The 22111-nt window shown below is 44.5% G+C and overlaps 1 protein-coding gene across 1 annotated transcript; it reads right to left on the reverse strand.

Moving 5' to 3' along the window:
• Positions 1-17101: 17101 nt before the first annotated feature.
• On the reverse strand, positions 17102-21328 carry LOC147661230 (hemoglobin larval subunit alpha-like). Its single transcript, XM_086951216.1, has 3 exons — positions 21187-21328; positions 19559-19763; positions 17102-17423 (listed from the first exon to the last, which is right to left on the reverse strand). Exons 1-3 carry the CDS (start codon positions 21279-21281, stop codon positions 17295-17297), a joined length of 429 nt encoding a protein of 142 aa, XP_086807342.1. The 5' UTR covers positions 21282-21328; the 3' UTR covers positions 17102-17294.
• Between the last annotated feature and the right edge of the window lie 783 nt (positions 21329-22111).

The raw sequence follows: 22111 nt of genomic DNA on the forward strand, positions 1-22111 counted from the left end.
TGCTAACATAAATCACATTTTCTCGTTGCAGCGCAGGAAGCTCCATCTTCTACAATCCGCTCGCGACCACTGATGATGTGTACGTAGATGAAAATGCCTCTATCAGCCCTGGGAGTTCCCAGAACCAACAGAAAGATCGACCTTGTGTCAGACCCCCGCAGATTCAACTAGGCACACAGCCACGACCCTACGGCTACCCAGACGGCAAGGCAATTTTAAAACAATAAAACAATAGCAAACTTCCTGGCTGAAGGCAAAAGTTCAAAATTTCAAAATATCACAATGGGCAGTTGCCTGCTTTATTTGTCCATATTACGAGGTCGTAAATTGTATCTTTGCTTTGCAGGTACTGTTTGATCGGCAAATAGCGTATCACTGGTAGCTGTTGCAGTGTTCAAGTTCGCAGATGACAGAGTTTTTTCTGATGCAGGGGACAAATGTTCAGAGTTCAAAGGAGTCTTTTCAGGAGGAGAGTCAGAGTTTGGAGTGTCGGTGATCAATTCGGCATCGCTGAAAGGGATGAACTTTGGCGTGTGTTCAAATTCGGAGGCACCAATTCCCTTCTTCACCCAGTCGTCGTAAGGAAGTGGCAAAGGTACACGTTTGACGTGAGATGCATGTACCCAGTGCTTGCGACCAGCTACACGAACTGCGGTTCTTGTCACAAGCAGGACTTGGTAGGGGCCGACGTATCTGGGCTGAAGGTTCTTCGTCCTCGCGAAGTTTCTTATTACAACTTGATCGCCGGGTTTCAGCTGATGCCCTGGACTCTCCGGAGGCTTTGGTAATGCATCGAAAACCTGTTGGTGAATAAGACTCAATTTAGCAGTCAAGTCGTAAAGGTAGTCTATCAACATAGGATATTCTAGAGAACAAAACTCTTTAGGCCTCGGCACACCCCAAATATTTGCCGGGCGGCCAAAGACAATCTCATAGGGGCTAAGCCCCACTCTAGAATGTACAGTTGCTCTCGTTGATAACAAAGCCAAAGGAAGTGCGTCTGGCCAGGGTAAACCTGTGGATGCTTGTATTTTAGCTAGTTTTAGTTTGAGGGTGCCATTGTAACCCTCCACTAAACCAGCAGACTGGGGATGGTTCGCACTGTGGAACTTCTGTTTTATGCCTAGGCCGGCACACACACTCTGCATAACTTTCCCTATAAACTCACTTCCGTTATCTGACCATACAATCCGTGGCATACCATATCTAGGGAAATATTCTTTGAGAAGAATTTTGGCAGTTGATAGGGCAGTATTGTCCTTTAGTGGGTATGCTTCGATCCATCTGGAAAAAGCACAGACTACCACCAGGACGTACTTCAGATTATTACAGCGATCCATGTGAATGAAGTCTAACTGGATCACTTCAAAGGGGCAGGAAGGAGGAGCGAAGTGACCAGCAGGAATTGGAGTTCCCTTGCCAGGATTATGCATCAGGCATACCATACAATTTTTCACCACTCTCTCTGCACACTTACTGATCCCATCATTCTTCCAGACTGGAGCCAACATCTTACAGATTCCTTTAGAACTTATATGCACTACTCCATGCGCCATTGTCACCACTGCAAGCACATACGCATCAGGCAACATCCAACGCTGCTGTTCTGTCAAATCAATCCAACACCCATTCGAATCCAACTTGCCCGTACTTTCTCTCCATACACGTTTTTCCTCCTCAGTTGCCTCTTTCTGAATCTCTTTCACACTTTCCATTGTATCCTCACACATTCCAGACTCAGCAATCCATCTTGCAGACGTAGCAACATACATTCTGCTCATCATGTCTCTAGCTGTCTGTTTAGCGGTTTCATCAGCAAAAGCATTCCCACGACCAACATCATCCGTGATTGCTTTATGAGCACTGCACTTTACAATCGCAACTTCAGTCGGCAAGGTTAGAGATTCCAACAAGTCGTTAACTAGCTGACCATGTTGAATCTTAGTCCCATGGGACGTAATGAAACCTCTTTCTTTCCACAAACGGCCAAAACTATGGGCCACGCCAAATGCGTACTGACTATCTGTAAACACATTCACTCTCTTTCCCTTAGCTAAAACACACGCTCTTGTTAAAGCTATTAATTCTGCAGCTTGGGCAGAATTCTGACTCACTCTTGCAGTCTCCACAATCGTCTTCAAAGTCGTTACTGCGTAAGCAGCAGTCACATCACCATTCTCCAATTTAAAACATGACCCGTCCACATACAGCGTGCCATCTGGATCTGATAATGGAGTGTCTTTTAAATCAATACGTCCTTTTGTCTCTTCCTCCGTTCTAAAACAACAATCATGTGGCTCGGAATCACTCGACTCTTGATTAGCCGGCAACAGCGTTGCTGGATTCAATACATTACATCTTTTGATCTGAATATGACTCGCTAGTAATGTCAGCTCGTAACCAGATAGTCTCGCACTGGTAAGGTGTTGTGTCTTGGTTCGGTTCATGAGTGTATCCACCGCATGAGGAACCATGACCACTAGCATGTTGTTCATCACCAAACCAGCAGATTGTCGAATGGAGGCTGCAGCTGCCGCTGTAGCTCTCAAACAACTAGGTAACGCTCTAGCTACCGGATCTAATGTTGATGAAAAATACGCACAAGGGCGTTGTTTATCACCAAACTTCTGTGTCAGAACACTCAACGCGCAACCTTCTCTCTCGTGAACGTAGAGCGTGAATGGCTTACTGTAATCAGGTGTACCCAATACAGGAGCTGAACACAATGCTTTTCGTAATTCAGTAAAACTCTCCTGACATTCATCAGACCATGGCACCGGACTCGGAACATTTTTCCCAGTCAAAGCTACCAACGGTTTTGCTAAAAGAGAAAAATGTGGGATCCACTGCCTACAGTAAGAGGTAATACCTAGAAAGGCACGTACTTCTCTCTGTGTGCGAGGAACACTCATCTGCGTAATTGCTTTTATTCTTTCTGGGGTCAACTTCCTTCCCTCCTTTGACAAGAGATGACCTAGGTAGGTCACTTCTTGGCAGCAGTATTGCATTTTCGAAGGTGATACCTTGTGATTCAAATTAGACAAATGATGCAATAACGAAATCGTAGCTGCTTTGCAAGTTTCCTTGTCATCGGCAGCCACTAGAAGATCATCTACATACTGCACTAGAGCAGAACCTGGAGGAAGGACAAAGGAATCTAACTGACTTTTTAATGCTTGACTGTAAATAGATGGGCTCTCACAATAGCCTTGTGGAGCGCGTTTAAATCTGAAACTTCGACCTCCTAGACAGAAACCAAAAATATCTCTGCTTTCCTCGGCTATCGGAATGCTGAAAAAGGCATTCTTCAAGTCGATGACTGAAAACCAAGTAGCTGTAGCAGGAATCAATGTTAACAAGGCGGTAATGTCTGGAACCACAGGAAACTGCGGGACCACAATCTTATTAACTTCTCTGAGGTCGATGACAAACCTATATACTGGAGGCTTTGTAGGATCAGTTCGTTTCAAAATCGGTAATACAGGACTGTTACAAACATTTCCTCTAGTTTCTTCAACCACACCTTTCTTAATCAAATCTTGCACAATCAATAAAAGTGCACGCTCACCTTCACTAGATATTTTGTATTGAGGAATTCTTGGAAATTTTACATTTGCTTTCAAAGTGACTACATATGGTGGTATTTCTAAAAGGCCTACATCATTAGGACCAGTCGCCCAAAGAGAATCAGGGAGTGAACGCAGCTCTGGCGGGAGTGCATCCATTGACAAGTACATCGGAGAGGTGATTCTTTTACCCAATGTAAGCTGTACTCCTTCCGGAGAACAGTACAATGTCGCATATAGTCGTTTTAACAAGTCTAAACCAAGCAGATTTTCATTACAACCTGTCGTCAAAATCAGGGGTGCTTTCAATTGACACGGTCCAACAGAAATAGACAAAGGACCAGATATGGGGTTGTAAACAGGGGCGCCTGAAAAACCTACAGAAACATTTGTTAAGCCGGACAAAGGTGCGCCAGGGAGTTTCGCATGAATGATAGAACTTTTTGCGGCACCAGTATCCAACAGAAACGGTTCGACTACACCTGATGTTGCTACTGCGACATAAGGCCCACTCTGATCCACTGGAACTGATACTACTCCCTCTCTCTGTCCATGGCTGTCCTAGTACCCATTTTGCTGAAATCCCTCATCCACTTCACAATAGTCTTCAACAAGATATTGTTGAGATCTATTTTGCTGAGTAGACTGTCCATTTCGTTGATCAAAGTGATTGGAAGGACGATCATTCGTTTGTGGAGGCATAGCACCTCGCCCTCGACCTCTAGAATTCTGCACAAAACCACCACGACCTCTCTGAGCTGCTGCTGCATTATTTTGCGCTAAGATCGGACACTCATTCTTGTAGTGACCCTCTTTCTTACAGTACGCACACTGGTTCCACTGATATTGAGGTCTCGGTGAACTATAATCTGTTCTTTGATACGAGCCCTGTTGCGTATTAGTCTGATTCATGCGAGGCGGATACGCCTGTTGCAAAAGAACTTTAGTCTTTAAATCTTTCGTTTTCGTGTCTGATTTCTCTTTTTCCTCTTTATCCCTATTTTCATAATACTGTGCAGTTGCAAGTATTTGCGCAGTTGTAGAAACAGCCCACGCACTCTCTGAATCCTTTAATTTATTGCATAACTCAGGTAACAAATTATGCACGAATTTATCGACAAACAGTCTCTGTCCTCCTTCTGTGCTCATATCCTGACCACTATGATCTACAAAAGTCTCTTCGAACCTGGTGAAAAAGTCGGAGACACTTTCGTCTTTCTTCTGCCTGCATGCGGATAACTTGTCCCAATTAACACGCAATGCGGGCATCAGAGTCTTCATTAAGTCGATTATTCTACCTGGAAGATTAGCAATTAGGGGTTCGGGTTTTGCACCACCTGTTTGCTGACCATCCGCTGCAACGATAGCTGCCCAATCACCACCTAGGGCAACTGGATGATTCTCTCTACGAATTTTAGCCCAAATTGGTTGCGGAACTACATTTCCAAATAACATATTGATGTCTGCTAAGTTCATTGTACAAGCCTCAACTGTCTGTGTTAATTCCTTATAGTATCCGGCAGGATTCTTACGCGGGTCTGACAAGGCCTGCTTCACTGCTAGCACTTCGGCTCGCTTCCACGGAATGTGTATCCACACTCTTTGGAATTGCGCCGGAGCAGCTACAATACCATTAACATTATCAGCTTGCACATCTTCGCGCCAAATTGGAGGAACCTCCCTCATTGGATATTGGCGACTTAACTTCATCTTGCTTTTCTCTAAATCTCTTGGTGAACGAAGTGATGGATCACTCCTATAACTTAAAATCAGTTCCATCGCTTCTTCTATATTTTGACCTACTATCATTCCTGCAGCAAACTCTTTCTGAACCTTAATTAAGTCTTCTAAATTTGATTCAACATCATCTTCTTCTATCTCCTCACGTAACAGCGAGCACATCTCATCAAAGACATACCGTTGCGTTGGTTCCTTCCACTGCATAAATGTATCTAGCACATCTCTCGTACTATATCTCCTACTCTTCGAAATCCATCTGAGAGCCGTGGAATCTAAAATTCCCCGTTCCTCAGTGCTCGGAGCTGACTACGTCTCTGAACAGAGTCAGAAGTAGGAGTCTTGATTAAGGTTTTATAGAAAGGAGACAGAATGCTAGAAACAGAATCAGTGATTCTTCGACGAACAGAAAGTGGAGTCAACACACTCGCAGACGTAGAGAACACAGTAGAGGTAGGAACAGATAGCGGAACAGTATGAGTATCGAGGAAGATAGTTTGTGGAACAGTAGGTGTAAGCGACACAGATACAGGTATAGAAGTCGGCAAACCAGGAGGAGGAGGAGCCGTAGGAACATTCACATTGACCACAGGAGGTACAGGAACTTGATTCTGAGGAGCAGGAGCAGGAATACCAGGTTGTCCAGCAACCGGCAATTGAACATTCGGTACAAGTGGAGCCGTAGCACCTTGTGCATACGGTGGAGGTGACCGTAACAGATAAGACAACAGAGGATCGTTTTCGGAATCCTCTAGTATCTTAGCTGTTTTCGATGGCAAGGCAGGGTAGCACTTGTCAATCGCTAAATTATGCTCTCTAATGGCCACCTCTATGGCCTTCTCTGACTCGTTAACTTGCAGCTGCTTAGCCGCTTGCTTCAGAGTCAACTCTTCTTGCTCTTTCTGTTCTTTCTTTAACCTTTTCATTTCTCTCTGTTTGGATTCTTTTCGCCAGTAACGGAAAGAATCAAACATTGCCGGCCGGGCTTTCTTCCTAAACAATTTCGCTTCTATTGTCAAGAATTTCGGGTTCAAAACTACCATGCAGTGGCCAACTAAGGACACCATCTTTCTCAGTGTATCGGACCCACACCTCATTATAAGATATAGGACCCACACCATGTTTACAGTACAAGTCATATAGGGGAGTCCCAATCGGAGGAACCAGACATGAGTCCTCCAATCGTGAGTCACAGTTGCAACCAAAACAAGACAACATACAATTTCTCCGACTTACCATTTTTCAGTCCGGAACACAAAAACAAACAAAACAAGAAACAGATATGTGCACCTGAACCAAGAACTTAGGCCTACCAAAACGAACTGATGTATCGATACCCAAACTAAACCAAATAGATTATCGTAACCAGAACAACCAGTGATAATCTTACGAAACCAAACCAAACCAAGAACCAAAAAGGATTTTAACAACCCTCACGAAGTAACCAGCTAGCAACCACTAAATACTTAACTGAGGTACTGTAGACGTCACCAAGGAGAAACCCGTCACGTTTCGCTGTACTAAGGACTGCACCTCGGGTTCAAGACAGGGCGACGGTCAAGGCAACGGCCCACTGCAGCCGTCTTGAACGGGAACCCTCGTGGAAGAGAACTTCGGGCCACTTTTGCGATATGCCGGGATCGATGAAGTGGGGCGCCTCCCTCAGGAATCTTCACACGAAGCTTCTCGAACTCTTCAGGCTTTTGGACCGGTACCGAATGACGTCGCCTCACGTTGGGCGCCAATTGGAGTTCTGGACTTTTTGGTTCCGTCCAGAGGTGTCAGGGAACAACACCCAAAGACCCCGGAGTTCCACCTGCCTTGGTGCACAAATGAACAGAAACACGGGCTTCTCGATGGTGGCGTCAAAGACCAAAGGTTTATTACTGCAGGGACACAGAAGTCACAGAAACCACGCATGGGCAGTGTCTAGGAGCCTGTTCAATTTGTACAAAGAGGGTTGCTCCTTATATACTAAATTTTAAGCTGGGGGCGAATTCTTTACATGTAATACATTCTCAAAACCTTTGTGTCTAAAACAATAAATATTTGGCGTTACACAGGAACCGTCGATAAAATCTGATACCAAACATCTGCGAAGAGGGGTTCCCACTAGTTCATCACAATCCTTTGTCAATATTGCATTCAAGAGCCGGACCGCCTCATCGTAAATTTCGTTACCTCCCCCTAATAAAGATTCAGAAAGAAAGGAACGGAGCCAGGTGTGGAAGATAGGAAAGCGGGATAAGAGATGTTTGTGGGTTGTAAATGGGCAAGGCTACCGGCTTCGGCCGCCTAATCGTGATCAGGACAATGGACACGAAGACCAGTTTAGCAGGACTGGCCTCGGGCAGAGGAGGCAGCCTTTGTCGAGTCATGCAGCTACAGCGTGATCTGGTTTAAGGTGCACGTGTCATGAAAGAGGTGAATCTCCGGCTAAGGCTACGTGTCCTTAATCGAAATGAAGTGATCAGAGGTTATTGCGTATGTGAGGGCAAGAAACACAAAATGGCTGCCATGATCTAAGATGGATGCCGTGGGTAGATCAGAAATGTGTTCATAACAGGAGTGCTCTTGCTCGTAGCATAGCGAAAACACCAGGATATGCTAAATGGATCATTTGCGGTTCGCTGATACCAATATTATGTATTTCCGACAATATTGAAAACACGAGTTCAAATCGTCACGGAACCTCAATTCTGCCCAGGCTCCTCCTATACCCCTCCTATTTGACCCCACCCAATCTGACTTGGCTCCTCCTAAACCCCTCCTCTGCTGTCTGACCCCACCCATTCTGCCCAGGCTCCTCCTAAGCCCCTCCTCTCTGACCCCACCCAATCTGACTAGGCTCCTCCTATACCCCCTCTGCCCAGGCTCCTCCTATACCCCTCCTCTCTGACCCCACCCATTCTGACCAGGCTCCTCCTATTTGACCCCACCCAATCTGACTAGGCTCCTCCTAAGCCCCTCCTCTCTGACCCTCACAACACTGCTTTCTGAAGGGGCGCCAAGAATCTAAAGTGATTGTGAGCACTTTGCGGGCTTTTTAGGGGTATAAAGTGCTATATGAACTATATAATGCAATCCAATAATAAAGGATGAATGAACTGGTTAAAAGTTGAAGAGGCTGTACTATGGGTGCATTTCAGGAATCTCTTTCAGGGTAGTGAGTGCTGTGTAAATGTACTCAGTTGGATCATTTACATTCCTGTCAAGTGATACTTTTGCAGCCAATCCTGGCCGTTGGGCTACAGTGCTTTGCATTCTGGAGCTTGTCGTCCATTTTTTAGTGATATAAGAATCCATAAAGTGAAAGTGCTGCTGTCTATAAAAGACAGTTATGGCTGAGTGTGTCGCACATGACAATTGTCAAAATTGCAATAACATCATACGCGGAACAGTCACCAATCAACCTATGAAGGGTTACAAAATTAAGCTTCATGTAACGGCCCCCTGTGAAACAACCGTCGTTTACCTGTTAAAATGCCCCTGCGGCAAAGTGTACGTGGGGAAAACTGAGAGGAAGTTACAACTAAAAATGAATGAACATAAGTCGAACATAAGAACCAGGAATACGAGTAAACAGTTGCGACACACTTCATGGAAGAGAAGCACAACATATCTCAGTTGAGATTCATGATTTTGGAGACAATTGACAGAAAATTACAGTCTTACAGACCCGGCCTCAATGAACGAATAGAATATGCCTGCTACCTCTGAGTAACAGGCATTTATGTTTGCTCGCAGGAACTGTGTTAGTTGCTTAGCAATAAGCCAACATCCATACTGTAAATAATGGATCTAAAATAATTAATGTTATGGACACAATGTAATGTATTATTTCAATTACACGCTGCTAACTCATTTAAAGCATTCAGTCTTTATTTGATATTGTCTTCAAGACACGTATCCATTCAACAACAAACATATCCGGCACTGTGCACTCTTGTTAAGTCCGTTTTTACTTTTTACTTTTTACTATCCCAAACAGCATCATCACACATACGCATGCCACTGTTTACAAACGCATCGCGGAAAAAGCACCCTCGACACTCCGTCGCTGAACGGATTCGCCGGTCACAGACAAAAACTCCGACTTTAGAAACACTTTGTGGAAACGGCGTACAAGTAAGTTCTACAAAGGAATTAAAGAGCTTTCGCTGAGCGCGATGGTATAGAATGCCACAGACACGCGTTGAATACTAGAGTGTTCTAGTTATTACGGACGACCGCATCAAACACCTTTCTTCCAGCATTGACATTTTTTTAAATTTCCGTTTTTTTAAATTTCCGTTGTTATTCTTTTCACAGTACTTTGTGAAGCACACACTGCAGGTACTGAACGTGAATAACTTTATATATTTTTTAACACGCTGGACACCTTGAAAAATCACAAGCACATAAGGCACATTTTTTGGTCACTACATTCACACCCATATGACTGCATAATGAGCACTATATCAAAACGCATGTCATCTATCATGATAGAAATCCAGATAATAGAATGAATAAGTCCTGTTATCACAGTATTATTTAACTTATAGATTGTACTCCCTGATGAAGAGCACATATGCTCGAAATGCATTGGAGTGTATCAAGTACTAAAAGTGTTTATTGAAGAAGCAATGTACTAAGAAGAATAAACCCATGGAATGCAAATAATTTCAATGAAATAGAATGAATGAATACATTCATGAAAGAACAATAAAAAGTATTGCATGAATTATTTAAACCTCTAAGGATGGTATTGGAGTGCCCAAAGGGGGATGAAACCAAGATTCTTGAAAGCACTAATTTGCAGCACATGACATTGTGCCACTTGACAGCTTTGTAATTACAGAGAGAATGTGGCAGACAAGGTGTGATGTGAGGCTGTCTTGGTGTGGTAATAGCAGGACAATTTGAGGATCCTAGGACAGCATGATATGAAAATAATTTGACACACCAGAGAGTGGTTGCCAGTGCAGCATAGGGTGGCTATCTCACTCTCCATGTGGCCATAGAAGCCATGTCCAATACTGGTTATTCATCTACAAATCCTCGCCATCAAGCATTACAATCCAAATAGTTCTATGGAAGCAGACCGGGGCCAGACTGCCATTTTATTCCACCGGGCATTTCCCGGTGCGCTGGTGCCCTTGGAGGCAATTTTTGATAGTCCAGTGCCACTCACTGTGTCTCTATACCTTCTCCAGCACACTAAGGATAATTGCCACAGGCACAGGGAGGCTTTAAGCGAGAGAGAAAGATAGGAACGGAGGGCTAAGGTAGAGAGAAAGCAATCAGGGGTGGAGAAGAGAGAGAATGAAGCGAGAGAGAGAATTAATGGATAGAAAGGGAGAGGTTCCGCAAGGTTTGAACATTTTTGGCAGGACTGCTTTTGATTCCCCAGCCCAGTCCTGATGAAGACTACAAGAGCCATAATGCATTAGAAGCTCACATAAAAAAGCCCAGAGGTAGAAAGTGTCCGTAATGCCATAAAGTGAGATGGTACCCTATGGCTAAGTGAAAGGCACACATCAGAATGTAGTTGGAAATGAGATAAGGAGGGCAGGGTGGATGCTAATAGTTGGTGAGATTGGATTAAAGTATGGGGAAAACTGATTATGTGTGGGAGGTGTGTTGTACTCTTTGAGCATTCATGTGTTACGTCAGAAGAATAGAGTCCAGGTGTAAAGATTTGTGGACACTGGATTGGCGGCTACATTCTCATGATCTGGGCGCAGGAAACATGTTGTAATCCCAGCATCCAGGGTTTACTAAACTGTGTGATCTCTGGATCAGCTCTTCCTCCAAGTTTTCTCGACTGCCCACTGCTTGTGCTGCTTTATGTAAATTATCAGGATCCGAAATGAGCCAGCAGGAAAGATGGCAAGAAATGACACTGGCATGAATACAAAGAGGTTGGAGCAGAGCCATTTTAAGGAATGTTGGCGTGCCTGGCAAGACACATTTTGGGATATCCTGTTTCGAACAACTTTGAATTTGTTGCCCATTTTCAGTTAAGTCAACCCCTCAGGATGCCACAAAATATTCAATATTCAAAATATTCAGTTATACATGAAAACTCAGAAATAGGGACACTCAAAGGAGCCAAACGTTCAAGCTACCCATTGCTAAAGCCTCTTCCTTTTGGACTTGGACCTACTCAATTTGGTCTTGCAACATTGTACGTAGAATAGTGTCTAGCCAGTCTGTCCCTCCCGGTGTAGGAAGGAAAGGGTAATGGAGGTTTGGTGACTATTTAGTGGAAACGTGCAAACCTTAAAATCTGGCCTATAGAGCTTCGAGTTTTGCTTTATTTGAAGTAGATTTATAAATCCTTCTTTATACCTGGGATGCTCGCTGCTGCAGGGAATGCCAAAACCCAGGGGTCAAACCTGATAATTTTCTCTTCTATCCACTTCACTTGGCTTGTCCCTCCTACACCCTTTCTATGGTTAGACAGTGACCACGGGCTCTGCTCAGCAAGAGCGAGTGGAGAAAGGTGGAGCAGTTAATAGAATGGTACAGCAAGAGAAGTAAAGTAGAAGGGGGGTAAAGATAAAGTTGAAGTAAAGAGATAGGTGACGCAGGGAGAGATACAAGGTAATCAGTTAGACAGAGAAAAGCGAGGTAGCCAAAAAGAATGATACAGAGGTAGTGAGCAAAAGAGAAGCAGAGAGATATGTATTGGGTTATAGAGTTGAGAGAGACCTAGAGACAGGAATAAAGAAATGTAGAGCGAGAGGCGTGGTATGCAGGGGTATGGGATAGAGCAAGAGAGGCAAGACAGAAGGTTGAAGAGAGAAACAGAGAAATGAAAAGCAGAGAGTGCTGCTGTAGAGAGAAGCGCAAAATGAGAAATGAGTTATAGAAAAGATGTCAGATAAAGAGAGGACTAAGGCTGACAGGAAGGAAGAGAAATGGTGTAAAAGGTACAAAGAGAGATGGGGTGAAAATAAAGAAAAAGAAGAGACATTTGAGCTACAGGTGAAGTATATACATTGAGATGTAGTGAGAGTGAGAGAAAGAGAGGTAAAGCGAAGACTGGGGTAAAGAAATTAGGCGACGTATAGAGAGACATGAGACGGAGATAGGTGAGGATGAGAAAGAGAGATGGGACATATGGACGACATAGTTACTCAGAAACAGGAGTAGGTAGAGGAGTGATGCAGGGAGAAAAACAACAATAGGGTTATTGGTGGGTACAAAGGTAGATGCAACAAGACAGGGAGGAAAGAGAATGAAGTGAAGTAGACGAAGGTAAATAGAAAGAGAGCAGAGAGTGATGTTATGGGGCTTTACCTACTTAGCGATTGTGAAAATTGCTATAACTAATTGAACTTTACAATGAGCACAATTGCATCATGACCACAAGTGGATAATTGTAAGGCATGGGAACTGATTCTGTAAAAACAGTCATCGGAAGGTGTGAAAAATCTAAGCAAATGTGAGCAACAACCCTGGAGTTCTGAGCAGAGACTTGGTGCATTGTTTTATTTATTTTCATGTATTGTGCCTCGGTTTGTGGCGGCTGATGTACTTTGAAGGCAAGCCATACAGGGCCGGACTGGGAACCAAAACCAGCCCTGGCAAAGTGCTCGGTAGCGCCCTCCCCCCCCCCCCCCCCTCACCCCCCCCCCCCTCTCCTACCCCGGGGGTTGGGTGTGCCGCCGAGCTCTTTGCCAGGGCCGGTTTTTGGCCGATTTTGTTACAGGACCGATTTTGCAAAAAAGGCCCTGTAACAAAATCGGCCCCCAGGGGCCCAAAACCAACCCCCGCCCATGCGGCGCAACTGGTGATTGCCCGGTGCCCGCTACGGCCAGTCCGGCCCTGAAGCCATATCATGGTCCATACCAGGCATTGTTATGTATTGTGATTGAAAGGAGCTGTGTGCATTGATTGGACTTTAATGTAATGTACGGTGGATTTGTAGAGCGCTGCTTGTCACCCGGGAGGGTATCCAGGTGCTGGTCTCCTGAAAACGGAATGACCAATATTGTCTGGGCCCTGTGCGGAATAAAGGCGAGTCCCTGGCTTCTCTTCATCTTTCGATCTTTCTTTACAAGTTGGTGACAATGTTTGCTACAGCTACTCTCCGTTTCTCCAGCACGGGTGGACACGTTTTTCAGAGGTAGGAGGGGAGGCTGCCATTGGCCCCATATGGAGTATATACTGAAATACATCCTTTCCTCTGACCTGCCTCTCTCCATTCCCGTATCTCTCCCTCTTCCATGCTGTTCCTCTCCTCCTTCTTTCTCCTCTCTTCCACATCTCAACATTTCTCATGTAAACCAGAGTAGTCTCTGTCAGTTGAGCCTCTCTCTGCCCCGAGTCTTCCTAACCACTGTCCGTCTTTCTCCCCTCTGCCCTGTATCTTCGATCTCGTCCCCTGCCCCTCTCTCATCCCTCTGCTGTGTCTTGTGCCTCTCTCCAGTATCTCTGACCTGTCTTCCATCTCCACACTCCCTCTTGCCTAGGGTGACCAACCGTCCGTAAATTTCACGGACAGTCCATAATTTCGTCCATCTGTCCGTTGACCGTGAAGGATTCTTTAACAGACGCCATTTGTCCGTAATGTTAACCTGGCACCGGCCGCACCACCCTAAAGCCGGCACAGCTTCCACCCACCTACCTTCTTGACTCCAATACTGTTGAGGTCGGGTGCAACAGACTCCGATGCAGTACCAAAGCTCAGATACCCAGCAGCATTGGAGCCACAGTGGGATGGTAACCCTCACACCTCCAGCCCGTGACGAGCTGAATGCGTCATGTCTCTGCAATTTAGAGCGACCTCACACATTCCCTTTCTGCCCAGGGCCCCAAACATCCTAGAACCAGCCCTGATTACACCGAGGCAGCACATGGTTCTCTTCACTCTTCACAGAGCTTAATTACTGTCATTAAATTGTAAACAAACCTCGGTTCTTCAAACATGCAGTCTATAATGTCATAAAATAAAGAAATGGCACATTCGCACCCACACTGATTAACAAAGTATGGAGGACAATCAGTTAAATAAATTCTCTCTTAGTATCTCATTTAAGTACTGTACATCACAGTGGGGGATGGCAAAACTAAAATTTTGGAAAGAGAGCATGTCTTCTCGTTGTCTTGTCCAGGAGGGGTTGAAGAGCCCTACCCCACCCTGGAAGAGACCAAGATGATACTAGAATACTGCATGCCCACCCAGGTGCCCACCCTGGTGGATCCTGTTCCCCCTCCTGTGATGGCTCCTCGCCCCCTCCCCCCATGTGGTGGCTCCTGTCCCCCCGCCTGTGATGGCTCCTGTCCCCCCCTGTGGTGGATCCTGTCTCTGCCCTGGGTGGCTTCTGTCCCAGTCCTGAAATGGCTCGTGCAGCGAGGGTGAAGTTCTTGATAGGCCTCTTCTTAAAAAGGCTCAGCTCAAACTTAATATGAAAAGGTGGGCGCGTGAGTAAGTGAAGGGATGGGTGGATGGCTGAATGGATTAGTGAAAGGGCGAATGGATGAATGAAAGATTGAATAGATGGATAATGAGAGAGGATGGATGGATTGATGAGTGAGTGAAAGGATGGAAGAGAGAAAATGTAAATAGCTGGATGCATGGGTTGAAGGGTAGCTGGATGAGTAAAAGGGTGGATGTTTGAGTGAAAGGATAGATAAGTGAAACGGTGGATGATGAGTGAGTGGGTAGATGGATGAGTGAAATGATGGATGGATTGATGAATTGATAAGTGCAAGGGTGAATGGATGAACGAATGAGTGAATGGGTGGATGAGTGAGTGAAAGGGAGGGTAGATGGACAAAAAGATGAATAGATGAGTGAAGGAGTGAAAGGATAAATGGATGAGAGAAAGGATGGATGAGTAATAGGGTCAATGGTTGGATTAATGAGTGGATGAGTAGATGGATGAGTGCGTGGATGAATGGAAGGAAGGATTGCTAAGTGAAAGGGTCGTAGGAGAGAGAAAGGGAGGTTGGATGGATGACTGAAAGGGTGGATGGGTGAAAGGATGAATGACTGGGTGGATGGATGAGTAAGTGAAAGGATGGCTGGATGGGTGAAAGTGTAAATGGCTGGATGGATGAGTGAATTGATGGAAGGGTCGAAGAGTGGATTGATGAGTGCACAGATGGATAGGGTGAAAGGATGGATAGATGGATAATGGATGGATGAGTGAAAGGATGAATGAAGGGATGGATGAGTGAAATGAAAGATGGAAGAATACATGATGGATAGGTTTGCAAAGGGTTGAATATGTTTGGATAAGGCTGGGCTTATTTATATACTGTTGCGCGACCTCTGATGTGTCTGTAAAACGTATCCACTTGTCCTGAAGTTTTGTCTTGAATTTTGACCTCCTGTCCTGAATTTGTGTCCTGAATTTTTACCCATTGTCCTGAATTTTTTCACTCACCGTCCTGAATTTGCACCAATGCCAGTTGGTCACCCTACCTCTTGCTTGCTATATCTCTGACTATATTCCAGGCCACATACGAAGGAGGGGTCCCTGCTCTCCATAACTCTGTCAGTGACATGGCCTCCTCGCATCTCCTAAACTCTCCCCTGAAGCTTCTATTTCTGACGGAAATTGGTGTAGTGAAATGAAGAACACCTGTAAGTTGTTGCAGAAGTGTTTTGGCCCATGTGTGTGTTAATAGCCAATTTTTAGTTAGTTGTATATTTATTTGTCGTGTAGCTTTGATCACACAATGATACCCTGCATCAGAGGGCTTTACCCCGGGCCACTTGAGTTATGCAGCAGGGGAGGGCCTAATAATGCAGCAGGGCTGACTAAATTATGCAGCAAGAAAAGACAAATTATGCGCCACAATACCGCACATTTTGTGAGAGTATTAGTTCACTATTTTGATATTTTTAGACTTTTTAGCAATCTCTGGGCATAGATTAGACCCAATTGGTACCAGTGTCACTCCTAAATATAGCAATAAGCAACAGAAAGGTGACCAGTCAGCCTTTGCAAAGGGCCTTCCACTGCACAGCCACACGTGTTGCTACATTTTTAATAACCTCTGAACTGTCTGAGCTAGAAACAAATATTATTTCTTAAAATCTGCAGATTACGCAGCAGATGATGGATTATGTGGCAAATGCAGCAAATTCAGAACTATACAAAAAACGCGGTGGCTGCCCAATCGTATAATTCCAGTGGCCCCGGCTTTTCACTACACTTACAGAGATCAGTAAGAGGTAGAACACTTCACCAGCACTGATAGGAGTGGCCTAACAGAATGTACTTTTGTCAACGCTCTTTAGTGTGACATCATGGCCGTAAATATCTCTATAGGGTGGTAACAACATTTATGACCATGCAGAGGTCTCTGCTGCCTTTTGTCTAGGTTCACGCTATGGAAATATCACCTACATACATACATACATACATACATACATACATACATACATACATACATACATACAAACAACATTACTTTGTGTGACCTTTGCAGTGGAACAGGTATGGCCACCAAGATGACAAGTTCCCCTGCAGAATCATGTTATGTGCTCTCACGTTTCCCCTTTCACCATGTAATTAGTTCATACAGTCCAGGTGTTTCCTTTAAATGGTAAGATTCAAGACCACTGCATTTCATTGTAAAATCAGGACTACAAGTCCCCTAAGGCAAAGAAAATACCTGCTGAAAATCAGCTACTTAGGCATGGAGCTGGGAAACGTGTTCTGCATGTCCTGCACCAGAGGGAATATTTAATGTTTAACAGAGATGTGAAAATGTGCAACAACACAATAGTTATACGATAAAAGAGCACATGCGTGACTAAGTTAGAAAATAATTAGAGCCAGAGGTCAAAGAAGAAAGGTGTACATATTTATTAAGATGTTACAAAATAAACGAGTGATCCTGCCTGGTGGAACAAGAAGCGGCAATTGATGCACATTCTGTAAACTGAAACTGCATCTTCTGAGCTTCTCACAGAATTCTATGTGTAGCACCACGGCGGCCATCTTGTGATCCCTGCAGACAGTCCTCCTGTGCTGAGCACACAGTTTATCGGTACTTGGAGGTCAGGACACCAGACACTGCGGCCAGGAACTTGTCCCAGGCAGCCTGGCACTGAGGGGTGAAGTCAGCAGGGAAGTGGGCGGCCAGTGTAGCCTGAATGCAGTGGGACAGCAGCTGAAAGAGAGAAAAGCAGAAATTGAACACCACCACCCAGGGAGCACTTGGACAAACCTGGAATAAAATGGAAAGAACGTCCAGTGATATAATGCCAAATTCACAAGATACTGAGAAACGCCGTTTCTTCCTACATAACTTGTAAAAACATATACAAATGCTACTTTATTTTCATTAAAAACAACATTTCATTGAAAGTACAAGAATGGTACTTCCTCAAAAAAGCAACTGTATTTCTCACTGTGTCCAATGTTTTATCCTCACCACTAACAAAGATTTTGCCTTGGCTTTCAATCAAAGAAAGCAGAAAGAAAAAAAGAATTGTGAAGTATGTGAAAGAGTTCCCATATAGTATTCTTTTACGTACTCTCATGCAGCCGCGGTCCATGCAGGTAACAGCGGTGGGACCAGGTAAGGGGGATTTTGAGGGACAATGCCGAGGGAAAATGTATTATTTATTTAACTTTCCCTCAGCATCGTCCCTCAAAATCCCCGCAGACCCGGCCCCACTGCCCCATCACTCTTACCTGCACTCTCATGCCTTTGTCAATTAGTCCAAAACTTCCGAAATGGGAATCAATTGATACAATTAGTACAGATAGACAGGACTGTGCCCTCTTTGCACTTTTACTAATAACGAGTTGAACATTTTAAGGCCAATTCACAAAGACATTTAATAGTAGTGAATGGGTATTCCTGTGATTAACTAAATCCATTCCATGTAGATCATTTTTTTGTAACAACACCAGGTAAATATGGTGGCGGCAGCTAACTTTACCAGGAAGGAGGGTGGGGGGCCACCCACACACACATACACACTAACTCACACCCATGCATTCAAACACACACACACAACCATTCACAACACTTACTAACAAATACACATATATTTATACAAACATACAGGCATGCATGCACCAAACATTTAAAAAAAAACATAAAACTTACGGTCACTGTAGAGAGGAATGCCTCAGAGGTCCCAAGAGGGTTGGGACTGATGCCTTCCTGATTGACACTCAGCCCTGGGCACTTCAGGGCTTAAAACTGAATCGCCCAGGTCTGAGGTAATCAGTGACGCTCACAAGGGGGAAGGCCTCGAGGAACCAGGCTGAGGAGGTCACGCCCACAGGGCTGTGAAATTATCAGCGTGGCACAGTTCAGAGCAGGCAGCCAGGAGCATGCTCCTTAAGTGCATGTCTTACTCATGGCTGCCTGATCTGAACAAGAAGAGTGTCTGTCACGCCGACCTTTGCTGAGCCTGACAGACATTCCTCTTGCTGGGAAAAAGGTGCGGGACGTAGCCCAATAGCCCAATAACCCATAAGGATCGGCCGCAGCTGTGTTAATGTACAGGGCCACACAAGACACCTCAGTTTTAGAAAAAAGGCTTCTTATAGGGGGCAGATCAGGCTCTTCCAATGAGTAGCTCGTGAGCTACTGGTAGCTCTCCATCTACCTGCAAGTTGCTCTCGTGTATACAGCCCAGCTTACTAAATTAGAATATTTTGCTTAGCTAAATTAATTTATAATACCAAAATTAAAAAACATGTATTTGAGCCAAACGTGTATTTTCAGAACTTATAAGCTGAAGTTTGTAAAAAATGGTTGAATTTCGTATACATGTTCAAGGCAGATATTTGAGAGATAAATCATGCAGTGTTGGGGAGGCTTATCATTTATATTACCTTGGCAACAGAAGCATTGCTGCTATGACTTCTATATCATTTATGTTGAGACATTCCACAATGGGAAATCCATTGTAACATTACTGCTGGCACCCGTTCCTGTTGAACTGAGGTGATCACTGTTGTAGTGGTGCATATGGTGGCCACTAATGTAATCTTGTCTGATGCTGTCAGTATTATAGCTCTAATAATATTAGGAGCTCACGATGCTTTTCATTGAACATAAATAACTCTTATTACAGAAAAGGTTGGACACCACCGGGGCAGACATTTTATTTATTTGTATACTCCCTTACAATCTGCTGTGGAAACATTCAAACAAACACCAATATAGACGCTTGAAGTAGTGAGAAGCAGAGCTGTGCAATTATAGATTGATATTTATTTTTTAAAGTCCTATCCATGAAGGTCTGTTTTTTAACTGATTTAACTTATTCACTGCTGGCTCACCTGGAAGTTACCGGGGTCCACGCGGAGGTTGTAGGCGTGCAGGTCACTCAGTTTGGACAGGGCCTGGTCCAGGCTGTCCAGGTGCTTGGCTGCCTCACCGATGGCGCCCAGGACCTTGCCTCCATGTCGCTTCACGTCAGCAGAGCCCGGGGAGAGGTCGAAATGGCTGAAGTAGGTCTTAGTCTGACCGAAGCTGGCAAACAGCCTGGGGAAAAGGACACATCAGCTTTAATAAAAAATGCTCTAAAAAGCACATTCACATCAATATTCTATCCAGCACTGTTACCTTAGACAATAAATACATATATGAAATGGCTATTGCTGTGGCAAAAATGGAAATAAATATGTTTTGGGCATCACTGGAGATGTAAGGAAAGATTTCATTCATAACAAAAAGTCTGACCCCAAAAAAGTCCAATTGCTAGATCAACGTTTTGGCACAAAATTCGAATCAACTAGAAAACTTATAATTACAGTGACCCATTTGCTCTAACCTCTGCTTCCTGTTGGCCATCATCTCTGAACATTTCCATCATGACTTGCAAGCCCTTACCTTCGCCCGAAGTCTCCAAACTCTTACCCCGTAGCTTCTAACCTCTCCCATTCCTTCTTTGGGCTCTAACTCCAACTCTTAACCCTCATAAAATCTAACTTTTTTCTAATCCCGCTTGGGGCTGTAACCAATTTCTACCTTACTGTAGGTTCAAAACAGTTACACCTATGGGATCTAACCCCACGGTCACTTCCTCTAAGCACACTATCCATTTACCACTTCACCCAAGGAATAACTTCTTATCACTTCGCCCATCAGCCTTACACTCTTACCGCCTCCCCAAAGTATTAACCTCTTACCAATCCCACTATAGGCCTTAATCTCTCCTTTTGCTATCTCAGCTGTCCCAGTGACATGTTTGTGCTCCATCCAGATGCCCCACCATGTTTAAAGGGACTGCGTACTGTCCAGTAAAAGCCCAGGCTGTACACTGCCCCTTTGGCCTACATTGCTTTTGGCGACGAGGCGCAAAGATCTGTAAAGCTCAATGACAGCTTTGCTGCTGGTTCGCTGCTGGTGGAGACACGGAGAACTCTGTGTGCTCATCTAAGACAAGCCCATATCTAAGCTACCTGGATGATCCATGAGTTGGATCAGAACACAGCCAGGTGTGCCAGGAAGGTGAACCAATGTTGGAGCCAAGAGGTTGTATTCAATAGCAAACATCAATTTGAGGTCTATGTACACTAATCCGCCGGCGTGAACACCATATATGTCGAACAATCTTAACCAAATAGGATTCATAATTGTCTAGCAGGAGCAGACCACAGTCACCGCGCACACACCCCTTGAGCAGAACTCAGGAACTTTTAGGAATCTGCAATGATTTTAAACTCCTAACTGTTGGTAATGCGGGAATAATCAATTACATGTCAATAGGAAATGGCTAAAAGGCAAAAGTCAGCCCCAGATGTGACTGTCTCTTTTTTTTATAAGAGATGTAAAAAACCCAAAAAACACAACTGTCAAAATGTGCATCGCCATCCTATAGATCAGTTTTACTTTAAATATTTGCACACCATACTAGACACAGAGAGAGGGGGCATGTTACAGTGGCCCTCTCCATAGTGCTCACCTGTCCAAGGCTTCTCCACCAAGGGCATCGCAGTGCCCAGAGATCTTTCCCCAGAGGCCGACCACCAGGGCCTTCTCTTCAGCAGACAGAACCATCTTGAGCGGTGGGTGCTGGCGGGCTCAGGATACACAAGAGATGGAAGTTGGAGACAGCCCATGCTCTGTGCCGGGCAGAGCCACTTTTTAAAGGGCAAGGGGGCCGAGGAGCCTGGCAGCCTTCCACCGTGATTGGTCAGTTTTGGATTCCACCCAAGGAGGCGGGGCTATCTTATCTCCCTGAAACACTGGCAGGGAGCAGGTGTGTCTTTCCAGCATGACGTGAAAAAAGGTCTAATCTGTGGGTTGCTTCATTAACTTGGCCAAGAAAGACGTTTCTGGAATTTCAAAGATCTGTTTAAAGGAATTGTACATTCTTTTAGGTCATTTTTGTTATTAACAATGAACTTTCATCAATCCTTGGAAAGGCTTGCAATTGAAAACATGCACACTCTGGTAACAGAGAATATGGCACGTTGCGTTCTTACTCGGTGCTGAACTCACATTGAAGATGACATTATGCATGTGCATGCGAAAATATGCCTACACGGAGCCATAGGTCAAGCCGGGTTGGTAGAAAGAACAAACATGAAGGAAAAGGTGACATCTTCGTTTTTCACAGTTTCATGTTATAGGACATTGGTTTAAATACAAAGAAGGAATATTTACCGACCAAGTTCCTTTTCCGAGTATTTCTAATTCAGATGCAGGCAGGAGTTTGTGTCCAATAGACATTATAAATCGTGCAACATTTTTCTGTCTTTTCCACAAACAAATTCTTACGAATTTGTGTAGGGAAAACATTTAATTTCCAATGTTTCACAGCCCGAAAAGGAGAGAATCAGACTATACCAATAAATTCTGTTTCTTTCTGAGGGGTGGAATCGGGG

The sequence above is a fragment of the Lissotriton vulgaris genome, unplaced genomic scaffold, assembly GCF_964263255.1.
Source record: "Lissotriton vulgaris unplaced genomic scaffold, aLisVul1.2 SCAFFOLD_2184, whole genome shotgun sequence".
NCBI classification, from domain to species: domain Eukaryota; kingdom Metazoa; phylum Chordata; class Amphibia; order Caudata; family Salamandridae; genus Lissotriton; species Lissotriton vulgaris.

What these genes read in the sequence shown, in the direction of transcription:
- LOC147661230 (XM_086951216.1), bottom strand. Translation starts at nt 21,281, where the DNA reads ATGGTTCTGTCTGCTGAAGAGAAGGCCCTGGTGGTCGGCCTCTGGGGA. An exon ending in GGTGGAGAAGCCTTGGACAG is followed by an intron (nt 19,764 to 21,186) that starts GTGAGCACTATG and finishes CCTTTTCCCCAG; the next exon opens with GCTGTTTGCCAGCTTCGGTC. An exon ending in TGGACCCCGGTAACTTCCAG is followed by an intron (nt 17,424 to 19,558) that starts GTGAGCCAGCAG and finishes TCTCTCTTTCAG; the next exon opens with CTGCTGTCCCACTGCATTCA.